A 25,899-nucleotide genomic window follows, 5' to 3' on the forward strand; every position below is an offset into this window, starting at 1 on the left:
GCGGACGCGCTCCAAAATCGTCCTCAAAAACTGCGCCAAAGCTGCTTGGAAAACATTCTTCAGGAAATCCACTTTATTGTTATGAGGCTTTTTTTAACTTTTTTTTTCCTGAAGAGACCTGCAAAAATGTTTGGTGGAAAATAAATTAAAATGTAACGTCGCAGCGGTTCCTGAAGAAAATCATTCCAATCTCTGCATTGTCCAGTCTAAAGATTGCAAAGCACAGTTTAGGAAAAAAAATCTCTTCCAAAACTTCTCTAGAAAGTCCTTTTTAAAGAGTGCCTTTCACCAAATTTTTTATGTTGAACTGGATATATTACGTAATTGAACTTGCAGAGCGGAGTATACTTTTTTTTTTGTTGTTGTTTTTTTTTTGTATTTTATCTTTCCATTGCAGTGATATTAGCAATCAAAACATTTTGCAGCTAATGAATTTACTTATTTCAAATCTAAGTGGTTGTCTTCAGAGTTTTCACTGGGGACTTTTTCCCCCTGTATGATGTATTATTATGAGTCACTATATTATAACTAGGTAGCAACACACTAGAGAGAGAATATGCAAACCCCAGCATAGCTTAGAGCTGATCTCAGTGTGTGAGATGTAATCACACTTGTGTCTGCTGTGCTCAGGCTACTTGTACTCACTCTGCATTAGATCAGGGCTGTCATTGCATCTCATACAGGAATGACCTGCCTATTCTGAGCTACTCCTGTGTGAGATGTAATGAAAACCTGCTCTAACCTCACTGCAGAGTGATTACATGTTGAGCACAACAGACATAAGTATTACTTACTGACACCTCTGGACAGGCATTCTGGTTGGGAGGGGTAGTCAAGCAGAGTGTTAAGGTACTGTCACACTTAGCGATGTACCAGCGATCCCGACCAGCGATATGACGCGGTCAGGATCGCTGGTACATCGCTAAGTGGTCGCTAGTGAGCTGCCACACAGGCAGATCTCACCAGCGACATCGTAGGGGTCGGGGGTCGCTACTTACCTGTCAGACGAGGCGATCCTGCCGTCCTCCCGCCCGCGTCCACGCGTCGCTCGTCGTCACAGCAGGAAGCGCAGTAGGAAGCAGACGACGAGAAGCTGCCCAGGACGTTCTCGCGTGATCAGCGATAACCAGCGGGGGAGCGGTCGGAGGTAAGTATCAGACATAGCGATATCGCTAGCAATATCGCTATAACGTCACAAAAAACAGTGACGTTATAGCGATATTGCTAGCGATATCGCTTAGTGTGACAGGCCCTTTATGAGAGGAGGAGAGCTGATAGAAGAGTTTGTAATATGACACAGCTAAATTCAGCTGTGCTGCACCTCCACCCACAAGGATTTGATCTATAAAGGTGTTGGTCGTTTTTGCTTTCTAAGCATGCAGGAGGTTAAACCAGGGGATTAGAGCTGTTAGTCAAACATCTCATACACTGAGAAGCCTGCTCTAAGCTATTGTGATGGTATGTCCTTTTTCTGCTGTGTTACTGCCTGCTTATGAGTGGTCAGCATCATTCAGGAAGAAGTACACGCCTGATGAAAACTGCAGCAACTATTACATTGTGTATCCAGTTCAACATTAAAAATTTGGTGAAAGATCCCCTTTAAGTAATACCTACCAGAAAAAAACTCCTATTATACAGTTTTTTGTTTTTTAAATTAAATCATTTTTGTTCTCTGCGAAAATATGACCAGTTGAAAGTTTCGGTCCAAAAATGCCTTAGTCAGCACTAGTGAGAAATTCAGAAGCCAGTGATTGGCTCAGCAATATTTCCTTGGATTTCCCGATCCTAGATGCGACTGGGAACTCTAGTAGTGCTGGAACGGGAGCAGCAGAGGATTATTGAGGGAAATATTGTTTTTTGACATCATCATCTTTCAGAAGTAAAGCCAAATAATATAACCTGTATTTGCATCTCTATGTATAAGAAACAAGAGTACTGTATCAACAAAGGTATGTTAAACTTATTGTAGTAGGCGCCTCTGATTTATTTGTGGTGAGATGAACCGTCTAAATAAATGAAAGTGTATCCAAGCTAATGTCCTAACTGGAATTTGTTGTTTAGCTATGGTGGCACAATGGTGACTTATGGAGGAATGGCCAAGCAGCCAGTCACTGTCCCAGTGGTAAGTATTGTATATAATATTGTATTAAGGTGTGAAATGTTAATCAGTTAAGGTCCTATGATTTATTTATGTCCTGATTATCTTGTGGGTAGTGCCCCATACCTTCATGGGATTGTGTCGGAAGGTCAGCAGTAAAACACAGCCACTCTCCCTAAAAAGTTTCTTTATTAGAAAATATTTTGCCTATTTTAGTTTTTTTTTATGGTGCCTACAAGAAATACCAGGGATAAGTTTATAGGACTGCCTTCAGCAGGTTCTTTTTCACTCTACAGAAGTACCCTGCTTGTTTTTTGCACTTGCTTTCCTGCATATGAGTGCAGCACGGTGGCTCAGTGGTTAGCACTGCAGTCTTGCAGCACTGGGGTCTTGGGTTCAAATCCCACCAAGGACAACATCTGTAAGGAGTTTGTGTTCTCCCCGTGTTTGCGTGGGTTTCTTCTGGTTTCCTTAAGGGGCCTTTACACATAGCGATATCGCTAAAGCGTCACCGATTTTGTGACGCAGCAGCGATATTGCTAGCGATATCGCTATGTGTGATACTTACCTTCGACCGGCTCCCCCGCTGATCGTGCAGCTCCATTTCTCGTCGGGCGCTTCCTGCTGAACTTCCTCCTGGCGCCGACGAGCGATGCGTGGACGGGCGGGAGGACGTCAGGATTGCCGCGTCTGAAAGGTAAGTAACGACCGCTGCTGCGTCGCTACATCGCTGTGAGATCTGCCTGTTTGGCAGCTCACTAGCGACCATTTAGCGATGCACCAGCGATCCTGAACGGGTCGTATCGTTGTCGGGATCGCTGGTGCATCGCTAAATGTAAAGGGGGCCTTTACACTCTCTAAAGACATACTGATAAGGAATCTAGATTGTGAGCCTCATTGGGGACAGTGATGATAATGTCTGTATAGCGCTGTGGAATTAATAGTGCTATATAAGTGAGCACAATAAATATACCCTATTGCTTACAATCCTCTTCCACCACTTAAGGTTCAGGTGTGACATCCTCCCACACTGTAGTAACCTGGGAATCTCATCATCTTTTTGTAATAAATGTGATGCACTTCTTAGCTGGCTGTCAGTCAGTGCCGAGGTATTCTTGCTGCTGCTCACAGTGCTGTGAACCGTGACTGTAGCCGAACCAACACGCCTGTAATATAATAATAATAATAATAATAAATTTTATTTTTATAGCGCCGACATATTCCGCAGCACTTTACATTTCAGAGGGGATTTGTACAGACAGTAGACATTACAGCATAACAATAATCACATACAGTAGATTATAACAAATAACAAGAGGAGTGAGGGCCCTGCTCGCAAGCTTACAGTCTATGAGGAAAGAGGGAGACACGAAAGGTGGGTGGTAACAGTTGCTCTGATTGTATGGACCAGCCATAATGTTAAGTGTGTAACAGTACAGACACAGAGGGCTAATGGATGCATAAAGCATGTGGGAACATGATGCTGGGAACCTGGTTATGGTAAAACTTTTGGCTCTGCCACACAGGGATAGGTTAGGTTAATGTGTTGAGGCGATAGGCCAGTCTGAATAAATGCGTTTTCAGGACACGCTTAAAATTGTGGGGATTGGGGACTAATCGTATTGACCTGGGAAGTGCATTCCAAAGAATTGGCGCGGCACGTGTAAAGTCTTGGAGACGGGAGTGGGAGGTTCTGACTATTGAGGATACTAACCTCAGGTCATCAGCAGAACGGAGGGCGCGGGTAGGGTGGTATACTGAAACAAGGGAGGAGATGTAGGGTGGTGCTGAGCCATGGAGGGCTTTGTGGGTGAGGGTAATAAGTTTATACTGAATTCTGGAGTGGATGGGTAGCCAGTGTAATGACTGGCACAAGGTAGAGGCATCGGTGTAACGATTGGTGAGGAATATGATCCTGGCTGCAGCATTCAAGACAGATTGGAGAGGGGAGAGTTTGGTAAGAGGGAGACCGATTAGAAGAGAGTTACAATAGTCGAGACGAGAATGAATAAGAGAAACAGTAAGAGTTTTTGCAGAGTCAAAAGTAAGAAAAGGTCGAATTCTAGAAATGTTTTTGAGGTGCAGATGACAAGAGCGAGCCAGTGATCGAATGTGGGGGGCAAAGGAAAGCTCGGAATCAAGTATGACCCCAAGACAGCGGGCATGTTGCTGGGGAGTAATAGTGGAACCACACACAGAAATAGCAATGTCGGGTATAGGTACATTAGTAGCGGGAGGAAACACCAGGAGTTCAGTCTTTGACAGGTTCAGTTTCAGATATAGTGAGGACATGATATTAGACACAGCGTTTAGACAATCGCCAGTGTTTTCTAGAAAGGCTGGCGTGATGTCAGGAGAAGAAGCGTATAATTGGGTGTCATCAGCATAGAGATGGTACTGGAAACCAAATCTACTGATTGTTTGACCAATAGGGGCAGTGTACAAGGAGAAGAGGAGGGGGCCTAGAACCGATCCTTGAGGAACCCCAACAGTAAGGGGAAGGTGAGAGGAGGAGGAACCGGCAAAAGAAACAGTAAAGGAGCGGTCGGAGAGATAGTAGGAGAACCAGGAGAGAACGGTGTCCTTGAGGCCAATGGAATGGAGCATAGTGAGGAGGAGCTGATGATCCACAGTGTCGAATGCTGCAGAGAGATCCAAGAGAATTAGCATGGAGTAATGACCATTTGATTTAGCTGTTAGCAGATCATTAGAGACTTTAGTGAGGGCAGTTTCGGTGGAGTGTAAAGAGCGGAAACCGGATTGGAGAGGGTCGAGAACAGAGTTTTCTGAGAGATAGCGGATAAGACGGGAGTGGACCAGGCGTTCCAGGAGTTTAGAGATGAAGGGAAGATTAGAGACAGGTCTATAGTTAGCGGCACAGTTTTGGTCGAGGGATGGTTTTTTAAGTAGTGGATGTATGATGGCATTCTTAAATGAGGAGGGAAAAATACCAGAAGAGAGAGAGAGGTTAAATATTTTAGTTAGGTGAGGGGTGACAGCAGGGGAAAGGGACTGGAGGAGATGTGACGGAAATGGGTCACTGGTGCAAGTAGTTGGGCGAGAAGATGCAAGGAGCCTGCTTACTTCTTCTGTGACTGGTTCAAAATCAGAGAGTGAGTTAGATGCAGTGGGGGAGGGAGGACAGTGCATGGTATGAGGGGATTTGGAGATAATTTCCTGTCGGATCTGGTCAATTTTTTCTTTGAAGTAATTGGCCAGATCGTCAGCTCGGAGCTCCGTGGTTGGGGCCTGTACTCTTGGATTGAGTAGAGAATGAAAAGTGTCAAAGAGACGTTTCGGGTTGTTGGACAGTGAGGTGATGAGGGTGTTGAAATAGGTTTGTTTGGAGAGGTGAAGGGCAGTGTTGTATGTTCTAAGCATAAACTTAAAATGGATGAAATCTTCGTGTAGATTGGATTTTCTCCACAGACGTTCGGCGCACCTGGAGCACCGCTGCAGGAAACGTGTTTGCACCGTGTACCAGGGTTGTCGCCGTCTGTGTTGTGGTGTTCTATTTATAGGGGGTGCAAATTCATCCAGGGCACTTTGAAGTGTTTCATTGTAATGCTTCAATGCAGAATCAGGACATGAGAGGGAGGAGATAGGGGCCAATGAAGACTGCAAGTTCTTCAGAAGTTTCTGGGTGTTAATGGCCTGTATGTTTCTATAAGTCTGGACAGTGGGGGTGACCTGAGCAGCCTGGCAGTTCTTTATAGAGAATGAAAGAAGATTGTGGTCAGAGAGCGGGAGAGGGGAGTTTGCAAAATCATCCACTGCACAAAGCCGAGAGAAGACCAAGTCGAGGGAGTTTCCGTCTTCATGCGTTGGAGAATTAGTAAGCTGCGAAAGGCCAAATGAGGAGGTTAGAGATAAAAGGTGAGTAGCAGATGGGGAGAGGGGAAGAGCAATGGGGATGTTGAAATCTCCCATGATGAGGGTAGGGATGTCACAGGAGAGAAAATGTGGAAGCCAAGTGGCAAAATGATCCAGGAACTGATGGGAGGGGCCGGGAGGACGATACACCACCGCCACTTGCATGGAGAAAGGGGTGTAGAGTCTGACGGCATGGACCTCAAAAGAAGGGAAGACAAGTGAGGGTACTTGAGGGATAACCTGAAAGGTACATTTTGGTGATAGGAGCAGACCAACGCCTCCACCAGCTCTATTGTCTGATCTTGGGGTATGAGAGAAGTGTAGCCCCCCGTATGAAAGAGCAGCAGCAGCGGTAGTATCTGACTGCTGGATCCAGGTTTCAGTAAGAGCCAGGAGGTTAAGAGAATTAGAAAGGAAGAAGTCATGAATGAAGGAGAGTTTGTTACACACTGAGCGAGAATTCCAAAGTGCACAATTAAGAGAGACAGATGGCATGCAGGGAATATTAATAAGATTAGAGGGGTTTCTGAGTGTAGCAGTGGGGGGGTTTGACTTTCTATAACATGGGGGACCAGGGTTGGGAGCAATGTCTCCTGCGACTAGGAGAAGGAGGATAGAAAGATTGAGCAGATGGTTAAGTGATTTGTGAGAGCGTCTCTGGTGTTGAATGGTGGGACTGCCTGGATCTGTGCAATTTAACAATGTGAAAAGAGCATGAGTGCTATACATAGGAGAGGAAAGAAGCGAGGGGCCAATATGGATGGAGTGTGGAGAGTTAATGCAAGGGCGGTGGATGTGTGTGAATGCAGCGGCAAGGATATACATTACACAAATGCATATGGTATATATTTGTTGTACTCCAAATGTACAGGGAGTAGATGTATATAAATGTCTTACCTGTCTCCTGCCCTGTCTAACTGCCATGTTATAACTGCCAGAAGTACTTTGATACATGTACTTCGATTACATGTGCATAAATGCTCCCCCTAGCTATGTCTGAATATATAGGAGGTTAAGGCTAAGTTTTTTTTTTTTTTTTTGGGCTCTCTCTTCTCGTTAATCAATCACACTAAATTGAGACACCAGGACCCAATAAAATGTTGTGGTCAAATAAACACATGTCCAGCACTACATGGATCATAAAGCACTTTGAAAAGTTTCTTGACCTCACAACATAAGGGGACAAGCAGAGTAAGTTGAAAAAACTATATACCAGATATAAGTTTGCAGAGTTGAAAACACATAGATAGCATTCAGGATTAACTGCTTGCTGACATTGAATGGAGACACAGGAGTGGATTCAGAGCAGAGATTGGAAAAGCTGGTTACCAGATATAAGTTTGCAGAGTTGAAAACACATAGATAGCATTCAGGATTAACTGCTTGCTGACATTGAATGGAGGCACAGGAGTGTATGACTGATATAAATGAGGTATCCCTCATTGTACTGACCCGTAGAATAAAACTGCTTTATCAATTTTACCACACATAGAACAGTGTAAACACTCCCTCCCCCCCCCCCCCCCAAAAAAAAAAAAAAAAAAAAACAAAGAAATTCCTGGTTTGCTCCTCCTCCGCCGCATACACCCTCGCCCCGATTGTGGGCGGAAACCAGTTTTATGCTCAGTGTCCTTTTTCTCCAGACTCCTTTTTCTTTTTTTTTTTTTAATGAAGATAAGACAGGGGCGACGGACCCTATTGAAAGGGTCCGATCTCCCCAAACCAACAACGGGCGAGCACGTGTGAGTATCGTCTCCCCGTATCCTTTCCCGCACCGTGGGACATATCTGGGTCATTTTTCCCCAGACTTTTTTCTCTCTCTTTTTGCTATGAAGATTAGCCAGGGACAACGGATCCTATTGAAAGGGTCCGATTTCCCCAAACCCATCAACGGGCGAGCAAGTGTGAGTATCCCTCCACGTATCATCTCCCGCGACGAGGGACATGAGGCCGGACTTAGCCCTGACCACCCCTAGGTACGGAAACCATGGGCTGTACAGAGGCACAAGACAGTCCGAGCGGCCCCCACTGCTCCACCAACGCTAGACGGCGGTGCTGCAAGGCGGCGGACGGTCCCTCTCCTCAGCCCTGGAAGGAGGACGGAGCTAGGGTGCCTGCACCGTCCTGGACATCACCCCCCTTCCCTCTACCTGAAGAAGTCATCAGCATCCAGCATGTATAGGATGGCTGGGGAGCGGCGGCTTCCAGAGAGCCCTTACTTCGTGCGCTTCTAGGCTCTGCGGGAGTGCTCCCATCAGCAGAATGGGAGAACAGCGGGTTCATGCATTGTCAAGGTGCCCGGGTTCGTAGAGCAGGAGTGGACTGACAGGGGTCCCAGTGTAGGCCCCCTCACTTCCTTTTCCTTCCCCCCTGGCGGCGGGACGGACGCCGGGTACCGGCGCCGGCTCCGTCCTTGGTATGAGGCGGCCTGCCGCCCGCCGCCACTCCTTAGTGGGCGGACACTAAAAATCCAGCCCGCGGCTTCGGCCAGTGGTAGGCCGCGGCCGGAAGTCCCGCCCTCCCTGCGCGATGTCACTTCCTGGGCGGGCGCCGGATAAATTTAGCCCCCCGCTTCGCATCAGGGTAGGCCGCAATCTAGGAGAGAACGGTCGGCCCGCCCATAGCAGGACCGTGCACAGCAGAGAGGAGAAGCAGCACGTGTGGGGGACACAGGACCGGGTAGGTGCGATCCTGACCGCGAAAGGCACGCTACGGACAAGCGAGGAGTGCTCTCCACACCCCCCCCCCACATCCCCTAGCAGGGCAGTAGTGACACCTGGCGAATACAGTATGGCTGGGAAAGGGAAGACGCACACGTTCCTATACGCTGCATGCATCTCCTGTAGGGCTTCGTTTAAATTATGCGAAACCTGCGATTCCGAACGCGCCCAGGAGCCCTACCCTGTGACAGAGCCCAGTGATCCAAATCCTCCGGAATGGGCCCTAGCACTATAACAGTCTATGGCGTCGCTTACAAAGGCGATCAAGTCTCTTCACTCCCCAGACAGGGGCAAGGATAGTGGCTCGCTTATCTGGGAGGGGTCCTTCACCTCACAAGAGCCTCCGGCCTGCAGGGGCCGCTCTCATTCCAGGCAGGTGCAAAGGAAACGAACCCTCACGGCATCTCCCGGCCCATCCGGTGCCTCGGCATCTGTGAGTTCGGCATCACGCTCTCCTTCACCGGTTGTCGGGAGCAGGCAGAGTTCAGATTACGACTCAAACGAGCCGCTGGACCTAGATACCCCGGGATGTCGAGAAACAGTAGCCTCATCGAAGCCATTAATCAGACGCTGGGGATTGAGGATAACATCACCTTGGGCTCAGGCCATAGGTTATCCTTTAAGCGTCCGCATAGAGTGTTTGTCACACACCCAGAGTTTGAGGACATAGTGCAGCGTCACAGGGAACGGCCGGATAATCATTTCTCGGGCCGGAAGACGTTAGAGGCAAGATATCCGTTTGCCCCGGAGCTCTGTAAGAAATGTGAGGAATCCCCGGTGGTGGATCCACCAGTGTCACAGTTGGCCTCGAAAACCTTGTTATCCGTACCTAGTGGTTCGTCTATTAAGGACCCCACTGATCGGCTCATAGAGAGTTTGGCTAGCTCAGTTTTTGAAGCATCAGGATCGGCACTCTCTCCCTCGTTCGCGGCAACATGGGTACCAAGGCCATGATGTCATGATCAGAGTCATTGCACAAGGTCTTGCAGGATAGAGACCTGCCTGCGGAGGTATCAGAGATCGCGAGTCAGATTGCTATGGCTGGTGACTACTTAATCAACGCTTCCTTGGATACGGGCAATTGTGCGGCACTGGCGGCCGCAAACGCAGTAGCCATTAGGAGAACCCTATGGTTAAGAACATGGCGGGCCGATTCAATTTCCAAGAAATCCTTGACTTTCTTCCTTATCAGGGTGGCCGCCTGTTCGGGGAAAAGTTAGACCAACTCATCTCCAATGCTACAGGGGGAAAAAGCAGCTTCCTCCCGCATCAAAAGGTCAAACACCCGTTTCGCCAGGCTCAGGCGAGGTTTCGGGCCTTTCGCAACCCTGGGTGGACGGCAGCGGCCAGCTCTGCCACTCTAAGTCGCGCCAACCAGGACAGGGAGCGTCAGGTCTCATACAGAGCCAACCCATTGGGGAGGATGCGTGCGCACCAGCCCAGGTCAAGGGGAACCAGGGTCCAGAGACCCTCAGCTAAATGACTCGGAGCACTTTTTAGGCAACATCAGCAGAGTAGACGGCCGCCTGCTCTGCTTTCGCCATGTCTGGGTCGCGGTAGCACGCGACTCATGGGTGGCGGAGCTGGTGTCCTCAGGGTACAAGATAGAGTTTATCAAATGTCCCCCAAAACGTTTTTCCTGTCCCGACTTCCCAAAGTGGAGCCCCGAGCAAGGGCGTTGCTAGGGGCCATCAATTCCCTCCAGCGCAGCGGAGTCATTGTTCCCATACCAGAGCACGAGAAGGCTCAGGGTTTTTATTCCAATCTGTTCGCGGTCCCCAAAAAGGACGGGACAGTCAGGCCGGTTTTGGACCTGAAGCTCCTGAACAAGTTCATCAGGATCAAACATTTCCGAATGGAATCTCTCCGTTCAGTTATATCGGCCATGGGGCAAGGAGAATACTTGGCCTCTATCGACATCCACGATGCCTACCTGCACGTCCCCATTTTTCCTCCGCATCAGAGGTTTCTACGTTTTGCCATCAATGGCCTACATTTCCAGTTTGCAGCACTGCCCTTCGGGCTAGCCACTGCCCCCAGAGTGTTCACAAAGGTAATGGCAGTCGTTATGGCCATCTTACACTCTCGGGGCATAGTCGTCTTACCATACTTAGACGACCTCTTGGTGAAGGGCCCCTCGTTTCGGGCATGTGAAGAGAATGTCAGCATTACGCTGGATACCCTCTCCCGCTTAGGGTGGTTGGTCAACAGGAAAAAATCATCCCTCGTCCCAGCCCAGAGGATTTCCTTTTTAGGGATGATCTTCGACACCTCCCGAGGGTTGGTAATTCTCCCTCAAGACAAAGCCCTAGCGCTCCGGCAGGGAGTCCAGAAACTTCTACAGCCAGTCCCGCACACCATTCGGTTTGGGATGAGGATACTAGGGAAGATGGTGGCAGCAATGGAAGCGATTCAGTTTGCCCAATTTCATCTTCGCCCTCTACAGCACTCCCTCTTGTCATCTTGGGACAGGAATCCGTTCACGCTCGATCAGTGCCGACTATCCTCGCAGGTCAGACAGTCACTAGAGTGGTGGACGTGCAGGTCCTCCCTTCTTCAGGGGTAACCATTTCCCCCAGATCAGTGGCTAATGGTCACAACCGACGCCAGTCTCCTCGGCTGGGTGGCAGTTTTTCACCACTATACGACCCAAGGGCAATGGTCGCAACAGGAGGCATGCCTCCCTATCAACTTGTTGGAAATGCGAGCGATCCGGCTGGCGCTGCAACATTTTCAGCACCTTCTAGCAGGACGTCTCGTCCGGATTCAATCGGACAACGCCACGGCGGTGGCTTACGTAAATCATCAAGGGGGCACGCGCAGCAGGGCAACCATGCGCGAGGTGGGACACGTGCTTCACTGGGCCGAGACGAACCATTCGGTAATATCGGCGGTTCACATCCCGGGCGTGGAAAACTGGGTGGCGGACTTCCTCAGCCGGCAGGGTGTCACGTCAGGGGAATGGTCGCTGCACCCCGAGGTCTTCCAGCAGATTTGACAACGGTGGGGAACACCGGATGTGGATCTGATGGCCTCCAGGGTGAACGCCAAGGTGCCCATGTTCGTTGCTCGGTCGCAGGACCCGCGAGCGATCGCCGTGGACACGTTGGTTCTGCCAATGAACCAGTTTCGCCTTCCATACTTGTTTCCCCCGCTACCACTACTTCCGGGGGTCATCAAGAAGATCAAAACAGAGGGGGTTCCAGCGATTCTGCTGGCCCCAGATTGGCCCCATCGGGTTTGGTACGCAGATCAAGTGCAACTGCTTGCCGAAGTACCATGGCGACTGCCAGAGCGCCCAGACCTACTGGCCCAGGGCCCGATCTTCCACCCGAGCTCAGGGGCCCTGTGTTTGACGGCATGGCCGTTGAATCTTGGATTCTGACCCAGGCGGTGTTTGGGCGCGAGGTGGTCGCTACAATGGTTAGCGCCCGGAAGCCTACCTCGGCAAGAAATTACCATCACACCTGGAAGGTCTTCTTTGCTTGGTGTCGAGATCGTGGGTTTTCTTCTCTGACATTCTCTATTCCCAACATCTTGGCCTTTCTCCAGTCAGGTCTAGACTCAGGATTGGCCCCGAGCTCCCTTAGGAGACAGATATCAGCGTTGTCCATCCTCTTCCAACAAAAAATTGCTACCAGTATGCAGGTGAAGACTTTCATCCAGGGAATCTCCCACTTGGTACTGCCCTATAAGGTGCCCCTGAACACCTGGGACCTTAACCTGGTCCTGGGTTTTCTGCAGGAAGCTCCTTTTGAACCGCTACAAGATACTTCTTTGTCGTACCTTTCCCGGAAGGTGGTATTCTTGGAAGCCATAACTTCCATTAGGCGAGTCTCAGAGTTGGCGGCCCTGTCTTGCCGAGCACCGTTTCTCACCTTCTACAAGGATAAGGTGGTGCTTAGACCAGCTCCCCCATTTCTGCCGAAGGTCATGTCCTCTTTCCACATTAATGAGGATATTGTCTTGCCCTCGTTTTGTCCAGCGCCAGTACATCGCGTGGAGAAAGCTCTTCACACATTAGACCTGGTGAGGGCACTCAGAAGGTACGTGTCGCGGACGGCACCCTTTCGCCAGACGGACACGCTGTTCGTGCTCCCCGAAGGGCGCAGGAAGGGACTCGCTGCCTCAAAGTCGACCATAGCCAGATGGATCCGTCTAACTATTCAGGAGGCCTACTGTTATGAATGAGTCACCGAAGGAGGAAAAAACAAAAATACAAGCTAAGTCCTGAAAACCGGAGAGGTTGGCAGCTATCGGATTGCAGACCCCTGATCCTATCCACAACAACTAACAGTAGCCGTGGGGGATTCCTACGATGCCCTAGACCCCTCGATCACAGCCGGAGAACTAAATGGGCCTAAAGAAAGAAAGGGGAAATCTAAACTGCCCCAGAGCAGACCCCAAAGCAATAGGCAGCCCCCAACATATGGCGGTGAAGCAAGATGAAAACACTAACACAGATAGAAAGATAGGTTGAGCAAACGATGGGGCCCAAGCTAACTAAAAAGGACAGGATAGAAAAGCTGCTGTCTGCAATCCGTAAAAAACCCTACCAAAAAATGTCCCAACCGTCTGATGGGAAAAACAGGCCTTGAAGTCGCTAGGACTTCAAAAAGACTATATCAGCACCCAGGTAAATTCTGAAGACAGAGCAAAGAGACAAACTGATCAGATACAAAAATGGAACTCGGCACACCCCAGACCGGGGATTGCTGAACTCCAAAAAAACAAGGTAAACAAAACTAATAAGTTCAATAGCAGAGCAAAAACTTATCTTTGGGAAGCAGGAATCAGACTGGACTCCAAGAATCCAGCAGAGAAATCACCAGCGACTCAGAAGGGCGTCGGCTGCCTTATATCCAGTCAGAATTTCCTGTTACCCAGTCATCATCTACTAGATCAGGTGTTTGGTAATCAGCCTCACTACCTTCCTTCACCAGAAGAGGGAGTTCATCAGACATCGACGGTGAAGGGGAAAATGAACTCACAACAGCCTACCGTATTAGGGGTGCGCCGGTTCCAGCAGGGATCAGAGCACACTCTACTCGGGCAGTGGGCACCTCTTGGGCGCTTTGGCACCAGACTTCGACGGAACAGGTGTGCAGGCAGCAACCTGGTCCAGCCTGCACACGTTTACTAAACATTGCAGTGTCCATACTCAGGCTTCGTCAGATGCGAGCCTAGGTAGAAGGATTCTCCAAGCAGCGGTGGCGCACCTTTAGACATGAGGTGCATGTAGCTTGGATTGGTGAGTCAACTTCCCACCCAGGGACTGTGTCCCCCAATGAGACAAAGGAGAAACATGGATTTTTGTGAGAACTCACCGTAAAATCCTTTTCACCGAGACGCTCATTGGGGGACACAGCACCCACCCTGTTAGCCAGTTGGCTCTTGTTTATTTAATATGCATTTTTTTTTTTTTTGTTGATGTCAGAGTGGTTCTTTTCCAGACATATTGTTATCTGCATTAAGGCTGATTTTTTTATTCTCCTACTGCTTTTGCACTAAACTGGTTTCCGCCCGCAATCGGGGCGAGGGTGTATGCGGCGGAGGAGGAGCTAACCTTGTGTTTACTTAGTGTCAGTCTCCAGGTGGCGGTAGCATACACCCACAGTACCTGTGTCCCCCCAATAAGCGTCTCGGAGAAAAGGATTTTACGGTGAGTTCTCACAAAAATCCATGTTTTTGTTCAATCTGCCTCCTAAAAATCGATAAAATGCCATGTGCCCGAATATGGTGCCAAGAAAAACATCAACTCGTTCCGCAAAAAACAAGACCTCACATGGACCAAAATATGGAAAAATTATAGCTCTCAAAATGTGCTGACTTAAACAAACTATTTTTTGCAAGAAAAAGCGTCTTTTAGTGTGTTATAGCTGCCAAACATAAAAACCCGCTATAAATGGTAAGTCAAACCCCCCTTTATCACCCCCTTAGTTAGGGAAAAATAAAAAAATGTATTTATTTCCATTTTCCCATTAGGGTTGGGGATAAAGTTAGGATTACGGTTACGATCGGGATTCAGGTTGGGGTTAGGGGCTGTGTTGGGGATAGGGTTGGAGTTAGAATTGGGGGGTTTCCATTGTTTAGGCACATCAAGGGGCTCCCCAAATGCGACATGGCATCTGATCTCAATTCTAGCCATTCCATTGAAAAGTCAAACGGCGCTCCTTCTCTTCCGATCTCTGCCATGCGCCCAAACAGTGGTTTACCTCCACGTATGGGGTATCAGCGTACTCGGGTCAAATTGTACAACAACTTTTGGGGTCCAATTTCTCCTGTTACCCTTGGTAAAATAAAACAAATTGGATCTGAAGTAATTTTTTTTTTGTGAAAAAAAAGTTAAATGTTCATTTTTTTTTCTTTAAACATTCCAAAAATTCCTATGAAGCACCTGAAGGGTTAATAAACTTCTTGAATGTGGTTTTCAGTACCTTGAGAGGTGCAGTTTTTAGTGTGGTGTCACTTTTGGGCATTTTCTATCATATAGACCCTCAAAGTGACTTCAAATGTGAGGTGGTCCCTAAAAAAAATTGTTTTGTAAAATTTGTAGAAAAAATGAGAAATCGCTGGTCAACTTTTTAACCCTTATAACTTTCTAACAAAAAAAAAATGTTGGTTCCAAAATTGTGCTGATGTAAAGTAGACATGTGGGAAATGTTACATATTAAGTTTTTTGTGCGATATGACTCTGATTTAAGGGCATAAAAAATTAAAAGATAGATTTTGGAATAAAAAAAAGTTCCACAATTGGATGTGATTAAATAAAATGCTCCTGTGCTGAGATAATCTTTTATAAATGTGCTCCTGCTGTGTACTGTGTAATGGCCGTGTCTGACCATACAGGAACATGGTCTAATCATACCACAGCTGATACTTCTTGTGAGGTAAAGCCCTGCCTCTTTTTAACCCTTTCGCATCAGAGCCTGTTTTCGCTTTTGTGACCAGACCAATTTTTACAATTCTGACCTGCGTCACTCCTATGTGGTAAAAACTGTGGAACGCTTCAACTTATCCCCGTGATTCTGTTTTTTCGTGACATATTGTACTTCATGATAGTGGTAAAATTTGTTAGATATGACTTTCGTTTATTTCTGAAATTATCATAAATTTGCCAAAGCTTTTGAAATTTTCACAATGTTCAAACTTTTACTCTTTATGCCCATAAACCAGAGCGTTATGTCACACAAAATACTTCATAAATAACATTTTGTTATGCAATTTCTCCTGAGTACATCAATACCCCATAAGTGGTCAAAAACTACTTTTGAGGCACAGTGCAAAAGATCAAAAGGGAAGGAGCGCCATATTACAGTGCAGATTTTGCTGCACTGGTTTGAGGGGTCTGTCACATTGGTAGAGCTCATGGGGCTCCAGAACAGCAGAAATCCCCCAAAATGACCCCCATTTTACACCTCTCAATGAATACGTTTAGGGGTGCAGTGATCATATTGACACCACAGGTGGGTCACAGAATTTTATACCATTGGGCAGTGAAGAAAAAATAATCAAATTTTTACCACAAAAAAATAGTTTTAACCCCAGATTTTACATTTTCACATGGGAAAATGAGTAAACATGGTTACAAAATGTGTCTCACAAGTTATGCTGAAAGTGGCAATACCTCATATGTGTCTGTATAGTTCTGCTTAGTCATACGGAAAGACTCGAGGGACAGAGCACTATTTGACTCTTGGAGAACAAATTATTATAAAATAGTTTGTGGATTCCATATGCAGAATCCCTCTCAAGTGACCCCGTTTGGGAAATTGCGCCCCTCTGGGAATTTATCTACAGGGGTAGTGATGATTTTGACTCCATAGGTGTTTTCCAGAAACAGGCAGCAGTGGATGTTGCTGAGTGAAAATTGCAAACTGCCGTTATAGTGACCAGTACTTTGCAGTCACCAGCAGGTGTTATGCCCAGTTCATGCTTCTGGAGATACGCACCTGTAAATTAGGCGGGCTCTCATCACTACAGAAATGCCAAACATGTGGGCGCTAAAGGGGGTTTTACACTAAGCGATATCGCTAGCAATATTGCTAAAACGTCACTGGTTTTGTGACGTTATAGCGATATTGCTAGCGATATCGCTATGTGTGATACTTACCAGCGACCGGCTCCCCCGCTGTCCATCGCTGATCGTGCGAGAATGTCCGGCTCCATTTCTCGTCGGGCGCTTCCTGCTGTGACGACGAGCGACGCTGGACACGGGCGGGAGGACGTCTTCATCGCTGTGTGTGAATGGTAAGTATCGTGCGCTGCGTCGCTGCTGCATCGCTGTGAGGTCTTTCTGTATGAAAGCTCACTAGCGATCATTTATCGATGCACCAGCGATCCTGACCGGGTGGGATCGCTGGTCGGATCGCTGGTGCATCGCTAAATGTAAAAGGGCCTTAACTGTGGATTAAGCACACTGGGGCTCAGAAGGGAGGGGCATTTGGTTTTGGGAATACAGAATTTGCAATGTTTCTTTTTGGGGGTGGTGAGGAGCCATAGCGCTTTTCCAGAGCCTTTGTACTACCAGTAATGTGGAAGCCCCCCTATATTTCCGTTAACAGATGACAGTTATTATTAATCCAAGATGTATTGATTTAAAATTAACTTCTGTTCATGGGTAAACCCCTTTAAATGCAGGTAACCATAATGTCATTACAGCAGCACATTACAATTGGACTGTTGGCAGGTGTCACCAAATCATCCTTCTACCCCTTCCAACTTCATCATTAACATGCAGATTTGACAATATATTTATTTACTTTGGAATGGGGGAATAGGATGCAGCCAGACACCTTTTGGCAGCAGTATATCCCCTGTTGGAGAGTCATAGTTCGGATACAAATAATCTCATCACCCAATCATTGTACAGTATGTAGTAGCTTCATCTAACTGCCTGTACATGAGGGTGACCTAAGATATCAATTTTGCCATCCTGGAGAACCCCCTTCATATTTAGGATGCATGCATACGTTTTTATTTTTGTGTTATATTGCTGGATATGACATATGCAAATTGTCTATTAGGAAAGAGGACTAGAACTCTAGTGCCACCTATTGGACATGGCATAGAAAGTCTAAAGTATAGAATTACAAGGCTATTTCCAACTTGTCAAATGATGGCAAATTGTATAGATACACCATTACCTTATAATTAGTTTTCAGCTACCTGCAGTGCAAGGAACTGTGATGCAGCCCCATTCAAGTGAATAGTGGTAGCTGCACAGGGAAAACAAGTGAAGTGCCAAGCTACAGCAATTCCACAGCCCCTTCTTTCTCAGCGCAAGTAGAGATCCCAGAGAGTGAACCTCTACCAACTATAACTAGCGTTATAAACTTCTGTGAAGCACTTGGGGGTTCAAAGTGCTCACCACACATCTAGATAAGTTCCGTGGGGGGCCTAGTGTCCAAAATGGGGTCACTTGTGGGGAGTTTCAATAGTTTAGGTACATCAGGGGCTCTCCAAACGCACATGACACCCGCAGACCATGCCATCAAAGTCTGCATTCCAAAATGTCACTGCTTCCCTTCCGAGCCCTGACGTGTGTCCATACAGTAGTTTTCTCCCACATATGGGGTGTCAGCGTACTCAGAACAAATTGGACAACAACTTTTGGGGTTCAATTTCTCCTGTTACCCTTGGGAAAATAAAAAAATTGGGGACTAATTGATCATGTTTGTGGAAAAAATACGATTTTTTTATTTTCATGCCCTGGCATTATAAACTTCTGTGAAGCCTTTGGGGGTTCAAAGTGCTCACCTCACATCTAGATAAGTTCCTTAGGGGGTCTAGTTTTCAAAATGGGGTCATTTGTGGGGGGTTTCCACTGTTTAGGTACATTAGGGGCTCTCCAAAGGCAACATGACACCCGCAGACCATTCCATCAAAGTCTGCATTCCAAAACGTCACTACTTCCCTTCCGAGCCCCGACGTGTGTCCATACAGTAGTTTTCTCCCACATATCGGGTATCAGCATACTCAGGACAAATTGGACAACAACTTTTGGGGCCCAATTTCTCCTGGTACCCTTGGGAAAATAAAAAAATGGTGACTAAAAGATCATGTTTGTGGAAAAAATACGAATTTTTTATTTTCACGCCCGGGCGTTATAAACTTCTGTGAAGCACTGGGGGGTTCAAAGTGCTCACCACACATCTAGATAAGTTCCTTGGTGGGTCTAGTTTACAAAATGGTGTCATTTGTGGGGGGTTTCCACTGTTTAGGTACATCAGGGGTTTTCCAATCGCGACATGGTGTCCGATCTCAATTCCAGCCAAAAACGTCAAATGGCGCTGCTTCCCTTCCGAGCTCTGCCATGCGCCCAAATAGTGGTTTACCCCCACATGTGGGGTATCAGCGTACTCAGGACAAATTGCACAATAACTTTTAGGGTCCTGTTACCCTTGGGAAAATAAAAATTGGGGTGAAAAGATCATTTTTGTGGAAAAAATATAATTTTTTAATTGTACCGCTGTACGTTATAAACTTCTGTAAAGCCCTTGTGGGTTCAAAGTTCTCACCACATATCTAGATAAGTTCCTTGGGGGGTCTAGTTTCCAAAATGGGTTCACTTGTAGGGGATTTCCACTGTTTAGGTACATCAGGGACTCTCCAAATGTGACATGGCGTCCGATCTGAATTCCAGCCAATTTTGCATTGAAAAAGTCAAACGGCGCTCCTTCCATTCTGAGCTCTGCCATGCGCCGAAACAGTCGTCCCCCCCCACATATCAGGTATCAGCGTACTCAGGACAAATTGCACAATAACTTTTGCAGTCCAATTTCTCCTGTTACCCTTGGTAAAATAAAAAAAATTGAACCTGAAGTATTTTTTTTGTGAAAAAAAGTTAGATGTTCATTTTTTTTTTTAAATATTCAAAAAAATTCCTGTGATGCACCTAAAGGGTTAATAAACTTCTTGAATGTGGTTTTAAGCACCTTAAGGTATGCAGTTTTTAGAATGGTGTCACTTTTTGGTATTTTCTATCATATAGACCCCTCAAAGTGACCTCAAATGTGATGTGGTCCTAAAAATAAAATGGTGTTGTAAAAATGAGAAATCGCTGGTCAACTTTTAACCCTTATAACTTCCTAACAAAAAAAAATTTTGGTTCCAAAATTGTGCTGATGTAAAGTAAACATGTGGGAAATGTTAGTTATCAAGTTTTTTGTGTGCTGTATCTCTGTGATTTAAGGGCATAAAAATTCAAAGTTGGAAAATTGCGAAATTTTCGCCAAATTTCCGTTTTTCCCACAAATAAACGCAAGTTATTTGAATGAAATTTTACCACTAACATGAAGTACAATATGTCACGAGAAAACAATGTCAGAATCACCGGGATCCATGGAAGCGTTCCAGGGTTATGACCTCATAAAGGTACAGTGGTCAGAATTGTAAAAATTGGCCCGGTCATGAACGTGCAAACCACCCTTGGGGGTGAAGGGGTTAAGGTCTTAAATATTTGTAATATTCATTGAATGCCATTGGTCTGTCAAGTAAGTTTCTACAATTGTTGCACTTTCCTTTATTTCAGAGTGCTCTAATATTCAAAAATGTGAAGCTCTGTGGTTTCTGGGTAACGAAGTGGAAAAAAGACCGATATCACAGTGAGTATTTAAGTATCATGGTATCTACCGATCATTACCTCCTTTCTTTCCCTTGAAATTATTTACCTTTTCTACACATGCAACATCTTTTTATAGTGCAAAAATCAATCAAGGAAAGTGTTCCTCTTTGCACCCCCTACACACCTGATTTTGCTGGAAGAAGTGTTTTCATGCCAAACCTCTTTTTCATTCAGAGCTGCTTTCCATTCTGGTTCTTAGTGTGAGTGTGGTCGTGAGAGAGTGGCATTAATATGCCCTGACATGTTATATGGACTTGGGGGGTGTCATTGGGCATGACAGCCAAGTGAGACATCCACCTTATTGACGGAGTACTGTAAAATCCATATAGAACACTAGTTCTGACTGTAAATAGTATTAGTACTTAAAGAGCGCTAAGATGCTACGTAATGAGTCGCATTGGCTTTACAAAGAATATGTTATTAGTAAATGATCTAATTAAACCAGGTGTGTATTTATATACGTTGACTTGCAATAGTATTCGCTCATACACCCTCTCAGTTTTTTACCTATTTTCTTACATTACAACCTGTGTTAAAATAATTTTGTAATTCGATTTGTTTGTGATGCATCAACACTAAACAGTCTGTTAGTGAAGTGATGGAAATCTAGGCATATATTAAATTTATGTGATCAAATAATTAAAAATTGGTATGTGCATCACCCATTTTGCTATGAAGTCCCTAAAACTTTCTGGTGCAACAATTACTTTCATAAGTCACATGCTTAGTGACAGGAAGTCTACCTCTGTGCATTTGAAGTGTCACATGGTCTGTCAATATGTACACCTTTACTGAAAGGCCGCAGATGCTGCAACACCATTAAAGGGACCCTGTCAGCAGGATTGTGCTCGGTAACCTACAGACACTGTCAGGTTGGCGCCGTTATACTGATTACAATGATACCTTGGTTGTTCTTTAATCTTTATTTTCAATTTTGTGTTAATGAGATTCTCGTGCCATAAGGCGGGCTTGGTGTATGTGGTGCTCTGGTTAGATATTCATAATAATAACCTACAGAGAACACCAGAGTCAAAAAATGCCCCGAGACAAATCTAGAGAAATCTCACTTTTTTTTCTTAAAAAACAATTATTTTGTTGAAAAATTGCACAAAACATAGTACAACAATCAATCAGAATGAGTGTACTCCTGAGGTGGAGAAAATTCATGGGGAACATATCCGGTATAAATTAGGCACATACAGGTAAAACACATCTTGTGCAATTAATTATTAATTAAGTAACTGTGTAATTGAGGGCTCTACGTAGAGAAACCACCCCTAGTATTACTGACTGCTAATACTGGTGACCAACAGTGCATCTCCATCCAGTGAGCAAAAAAAATCTGCAGTCAGATTTATCAGGGGAATCCCCATTAAAGCTGGGGAGGAAGAAACAATCTATAACAATATGTAATCAGGTTTCCATATGCCAGTGCTGGCCCCCCCAAAAAAACACATATAAAGTGCCATTTATAGTGCCATAAAATTGATCTCCACACCCACGTGGGATCCTGAAACGACTCATTCTGATTGATTGTTGTACTATGTTTTGTGTAATTTTTCAATAAAATAATTGTTCTCTGTAGGTTATTATTATTATGAGGAGTTGCCCATTATTTTTGATTATGTATTGATCAGTAACTATTGACAAGTATGATACCCCTTATTGTATTAGATATTCATAATGCAGACTGCTGACAGGTCACTGATCCCTCACTGACCTGCCCCCTAGTTTGCATAATGAATATCTGTATCTCCCAAGGCTGGCTACTCCACCTGTGGTACACACACACACAGAGGAGGTAACGACAAGCGTAGAAAGATGACAGTCCATTGAGTACATACAAGGCCAGTTGAGGGCAGAGCAGAGTCCTGCAGTGCGCAGGCGTCGGGAGAGGTCTGGTGCCTGTGCACTGCAGAATTCTGCTCTGCCCGTTGAGGGCAGAGCAATGCGCCTGCGCTGGAGCCATTTCAGGACGGGAGAAGAGGACGTCATCGCATGAAGAAGGGAGGTGCCAGACCGGACCGCAACACCCACCGGACCGCCCACCCCGGTGAGTATAATATAACGTGTTTTTTCGTCTCTTTCAGGTTACATCAGAGGCTTATCTACAGCATTACAGAATGCTGTAGATAAGCCCCCGATGTCTATGCCAGCAGCTAATAGGGGCAAAAAAGGGGTGACAGATTCCCTTTAAGTTGTGCTCACAGTGTCTTTCCCTTGTCTGAATCTCTGGCTTTCTCTCTCTCTCTCTCTCTGTCTGAGTCTCTTTATAGCAGAGCCATGTCATCTACTTTTAAATTTACCCTGTGTACTTCAGTCCAGCATCAAGATAAGGGAAACAATGGTGATGAGATCAAGTAGCATTACTTGATTATTTACACTATTTGCATAGTTTTTCCCTCCCTGCTTGCAGAGTCAGCAAACTGGCTCCATATTACAATGAGTAATTAGCATATCAGCAAACACAAGTTAAAGGGAAGGTGCCATCCAAAATTTTTTTTTTCAGCAATTGAAAAAATGTGAAGAATTAATGTTTACATTTTCTTAAAAAAATAATCATTTGTTTTTAATTTTGTAAAATATTTAAAATAATCTTAAGTTTGGCATTTCCACTTGTTAACACTAGGGGGAGCAGCTGCTGAAATTTGGCACAAAAACCTAGTGTACATCGAGCTCACTTTACTGCCCTGCAGTAATTATGGGCGGAATCTGCTGACATGGGTGTGGTGTCACTCCTCTCCTCCCCTTCTGGATGTTTGCTAAGGGAAAAGAGAGGATGACATCTAGGAACACAGTGAGCAGCCATTTTGATGGGGCCTGCAAAGTTACTGACTGTCTTTGTATGCAAAGTCTGGATCAGAACAGGTCACCAATCAGCAGAAATGTTTCCTAGATTTCTGTGGAGCAGACAAGCAGACGGTCCATCCATGTGTATAAAACACAGCACACTATGTACAATCCCTGGCACCGAACAGGGTGCCCCCCATAGACCAGCACACTGCTCTCCAGAAATACTCTGCTGCTGTCACCCTGCTCCTTCCACCATATATCAGGCCCCTGTTGCCTCGCTTTCACACATCGCCAGGACAGGATCTGAGGAGAGGAATGGGGTCTTCGGTCACCAAGGATGGCAGGCAGCAAGGATTCTGGGAGCAGGGTGACAGCAGCACAGAGTATTTCAGGAGAGCAGTGTGCTGGTCTATGGGGGGCACAGAGGGAGATATATGGTGGAGGAGCAGGGAGACAGCAGCGCAGAGTATTTCAGGAGAGCAGTAACACACAGGATAGGATTAGATACACGGCTCAGCAGTCAGTATCACACGGGATAGGATTAGATACACGGCTCAGCAGTCAGTATCACACGGGATAGGATTGGATACACGGCTCAGCAGTCAGTATCACACGGGATAGGATTGGATACACGGCTCAGCAGTCAGTATCACACGGGATAGGATTGGATACACGGCTCAGCAGTCAGTATCACACGGGATAGGATTGGATACACGGCTCAGCAGTCAGTATCACACGGGATAGGATTAGATACACGGCTCAGCAGTCAGTATCACACAGGATAGGATTAGATACACGGCTCAGCAGTCAATATCACACGGGATAGGATTAGATAGACGGCTCAGCAGTCAGTAGCACACGGGAGAGGATTAGATACACGGCTCAGCAGTCAGTATCACACTGGAGAGGATTAGATACACGGCTCAGCAGTCAGTATCACACAGGATAGGATTAGATACACAGCTCAGCAGTCAGTATCACACAGGAGAGGATTAGATGTCCAGCAGATTGCCAAGTTTTGCAAGAGCAGGGGCAGCAGCTGGTCGGGTGTTTTGGAAAGAGCAGCTCGGTCTCCAGCAGCTTGTCCTGTGTCCTTTCCTGCAGCTGGTATGTGCAGAGTGAACATCCAAGCCCTGCTATGCTGGAACAGTACAGCATCAGTGATAACAGGGCTTGCAATGGAGTGTAAATGGAGCTAAAAGGAAAGCACTGGGCTCTAATAAGATGGCGCCTGGCCACACCTACAGCTGTGAATTGAGCTGCCCACAGAGGCGTTCCCAGTTCACTCCTGATGCAGCTGCAATGAAAGAGATAGGGTCGGGAGCCGACTCTTGTGTCTTATGCCCAGGGACTGCCGTAAATGAGCATGGAAAGTGTTGTTCAGCAGCCAGAAACGTAAGATGGCAGCCCCCAGTGGCTGCATTAATACAGTAAAAAAAAAACATACACACCACTGAGTCAAGCTTAGGGCACAATATCTTTTTATACTATTTTCTTTTTTACATTAAATTATGAAAAAACACGGCACCTTCCCTTTAAAGATAAGCATACACTATGTTCTATGGAATATTAGCTTACAAGTCACTATTACAGGCTTAGGGCCCCATCACACATAGCGACGCACCAGCGATCGCGACAACGATATGACTTTGTCAGGATCGCTGGTGTGTCGCTACATGATCGCTGGTGAGCTGCCAAACAGGCGGCTTCACCAGCGAGAAGCAACACGCTGCGCGCCACTTAGAAACCCGATGTGTACCTTAGTTACCAGCGCCAGATCGCTGGTCTCCCGCCTGCTACGCGTGCTGGCCAGCGGGAGACCAGTGATCAAAAAAAATGTCCTTGCCAGGACGATCAGCGATACCCGGCAGGGGGGCCGGTTGCTGATAAGTGTCACACACAGCGATCTCGCTGGTGAGATCGCTGCTGCGTCACAAAACTTGTGACTCAGCAGCGATCTCGCTAGCGAGATCGCTGTGTGTGACGGGGGCTTTACACAGGCAAAAGTATAGATAACAGCATATTCTTCTTGGTTTGCTAAAACTGGTCGTCTGGGTGATTTAAGATATAACCCGGTTTCTTCACATTGCTCCCCCATCTTAATTAGCCAGACGTGATAGGATTCTGATCGTCCTTCTCCTCTTATGGGGAGCAGTCCACAATATGTCTTTAAGCACAGTTACGAACGTAACTTTATATTATACAGTTTCCTCAGAGCATATTCCATGTCCTCTTTATGAAAATAAACTCCACATGTAATTGAAGAGTAACAACTGGTATCCATTGGGTCCACACGTGGCATCATCCGCATTTCGTAGTTCCTGAATGAAATTCAATCCATTCAAGCTGGCATATCTGTAGTTCCTGTGTCTTGTTGAGGTCATATATCCACTCTGGTCTTCTTCCCAAGGCCGAGTTGATGAGGTTGGACATAGTAGTGTCCGATACCTGCTGTGCATACCTCATCAATGGTCTGCTGGGTCTGTGTATATGCCTCCCTGGTTATGGAGCCCTGGACGGTGTGTGAGAACACCAATTCCCTGCAGCTCCTCCCCTGTTTCCGCTAGCCAGAACTGCCTGGACCAGGGATTGTCCCGCCTAACACCCTCTCTCCCTATAACGTGGGCATAACGCTTGTCAGACAACACGGGGTGCAGATAAAACAGTGTTGCATTAATTTTTTGAATCACCAACACACAATAGTAAACAGAACAGTCACAGCAAAGTACCCAAGATGGTGCACATTACAGAGTCTCACCCTTCCGCTGACCCGCTGGGATAATGGCAGA

The 25,899-nt window shown here is 46.3% G+C and overlaps 1 protein-coding gene across 3 annotated transcripts in view; it reads left to right on the forward strand.

Moving 5' to 3' along the window:
• MECR (mitochondrial trans-2-enoyl-CoA reductase) overlaps positions 1–25,899 on the forward strand; it is a 74,498-nt gene that overhangs the window by 41,539 nt on the left and 7,060 nt on the right. For all 3 annotated transcript variants that reach the window (XM_073563410.1, XM_073563425.1, XM_073563417.1), the window contains exons 8-9: positions 2,062–2,122; positions 20,225–20,297. In XM_073563410.1, the coding sequence (XP_073419511.1) occupies positions 2,062–2,122; positions 20,225–20,297 (134 nt within the window). The remainder of the gene's footprint in view (positions 1–2,061; positions 2,123–20,224; positions 20,298–25,899) is intronic.

This window comes from Dendrobates tinctorius, unplaced genomic scaffold, assembly GCF_039654945.1.
Source record: "Dendrobates tinctorius isolate UK_male_01 unplaced genomic scaffold, ASM3965494v1 ptg000015l, whole genome shotgun sequence".
In the NCBI taxonomy this organism is placed as follows: domain Eukaryota; kingdom Metazoa; phylum Chordata; class Amphibia; order Anura; family Dendrobatidae; genus Dendrobates; species Dendrobates tinctorius.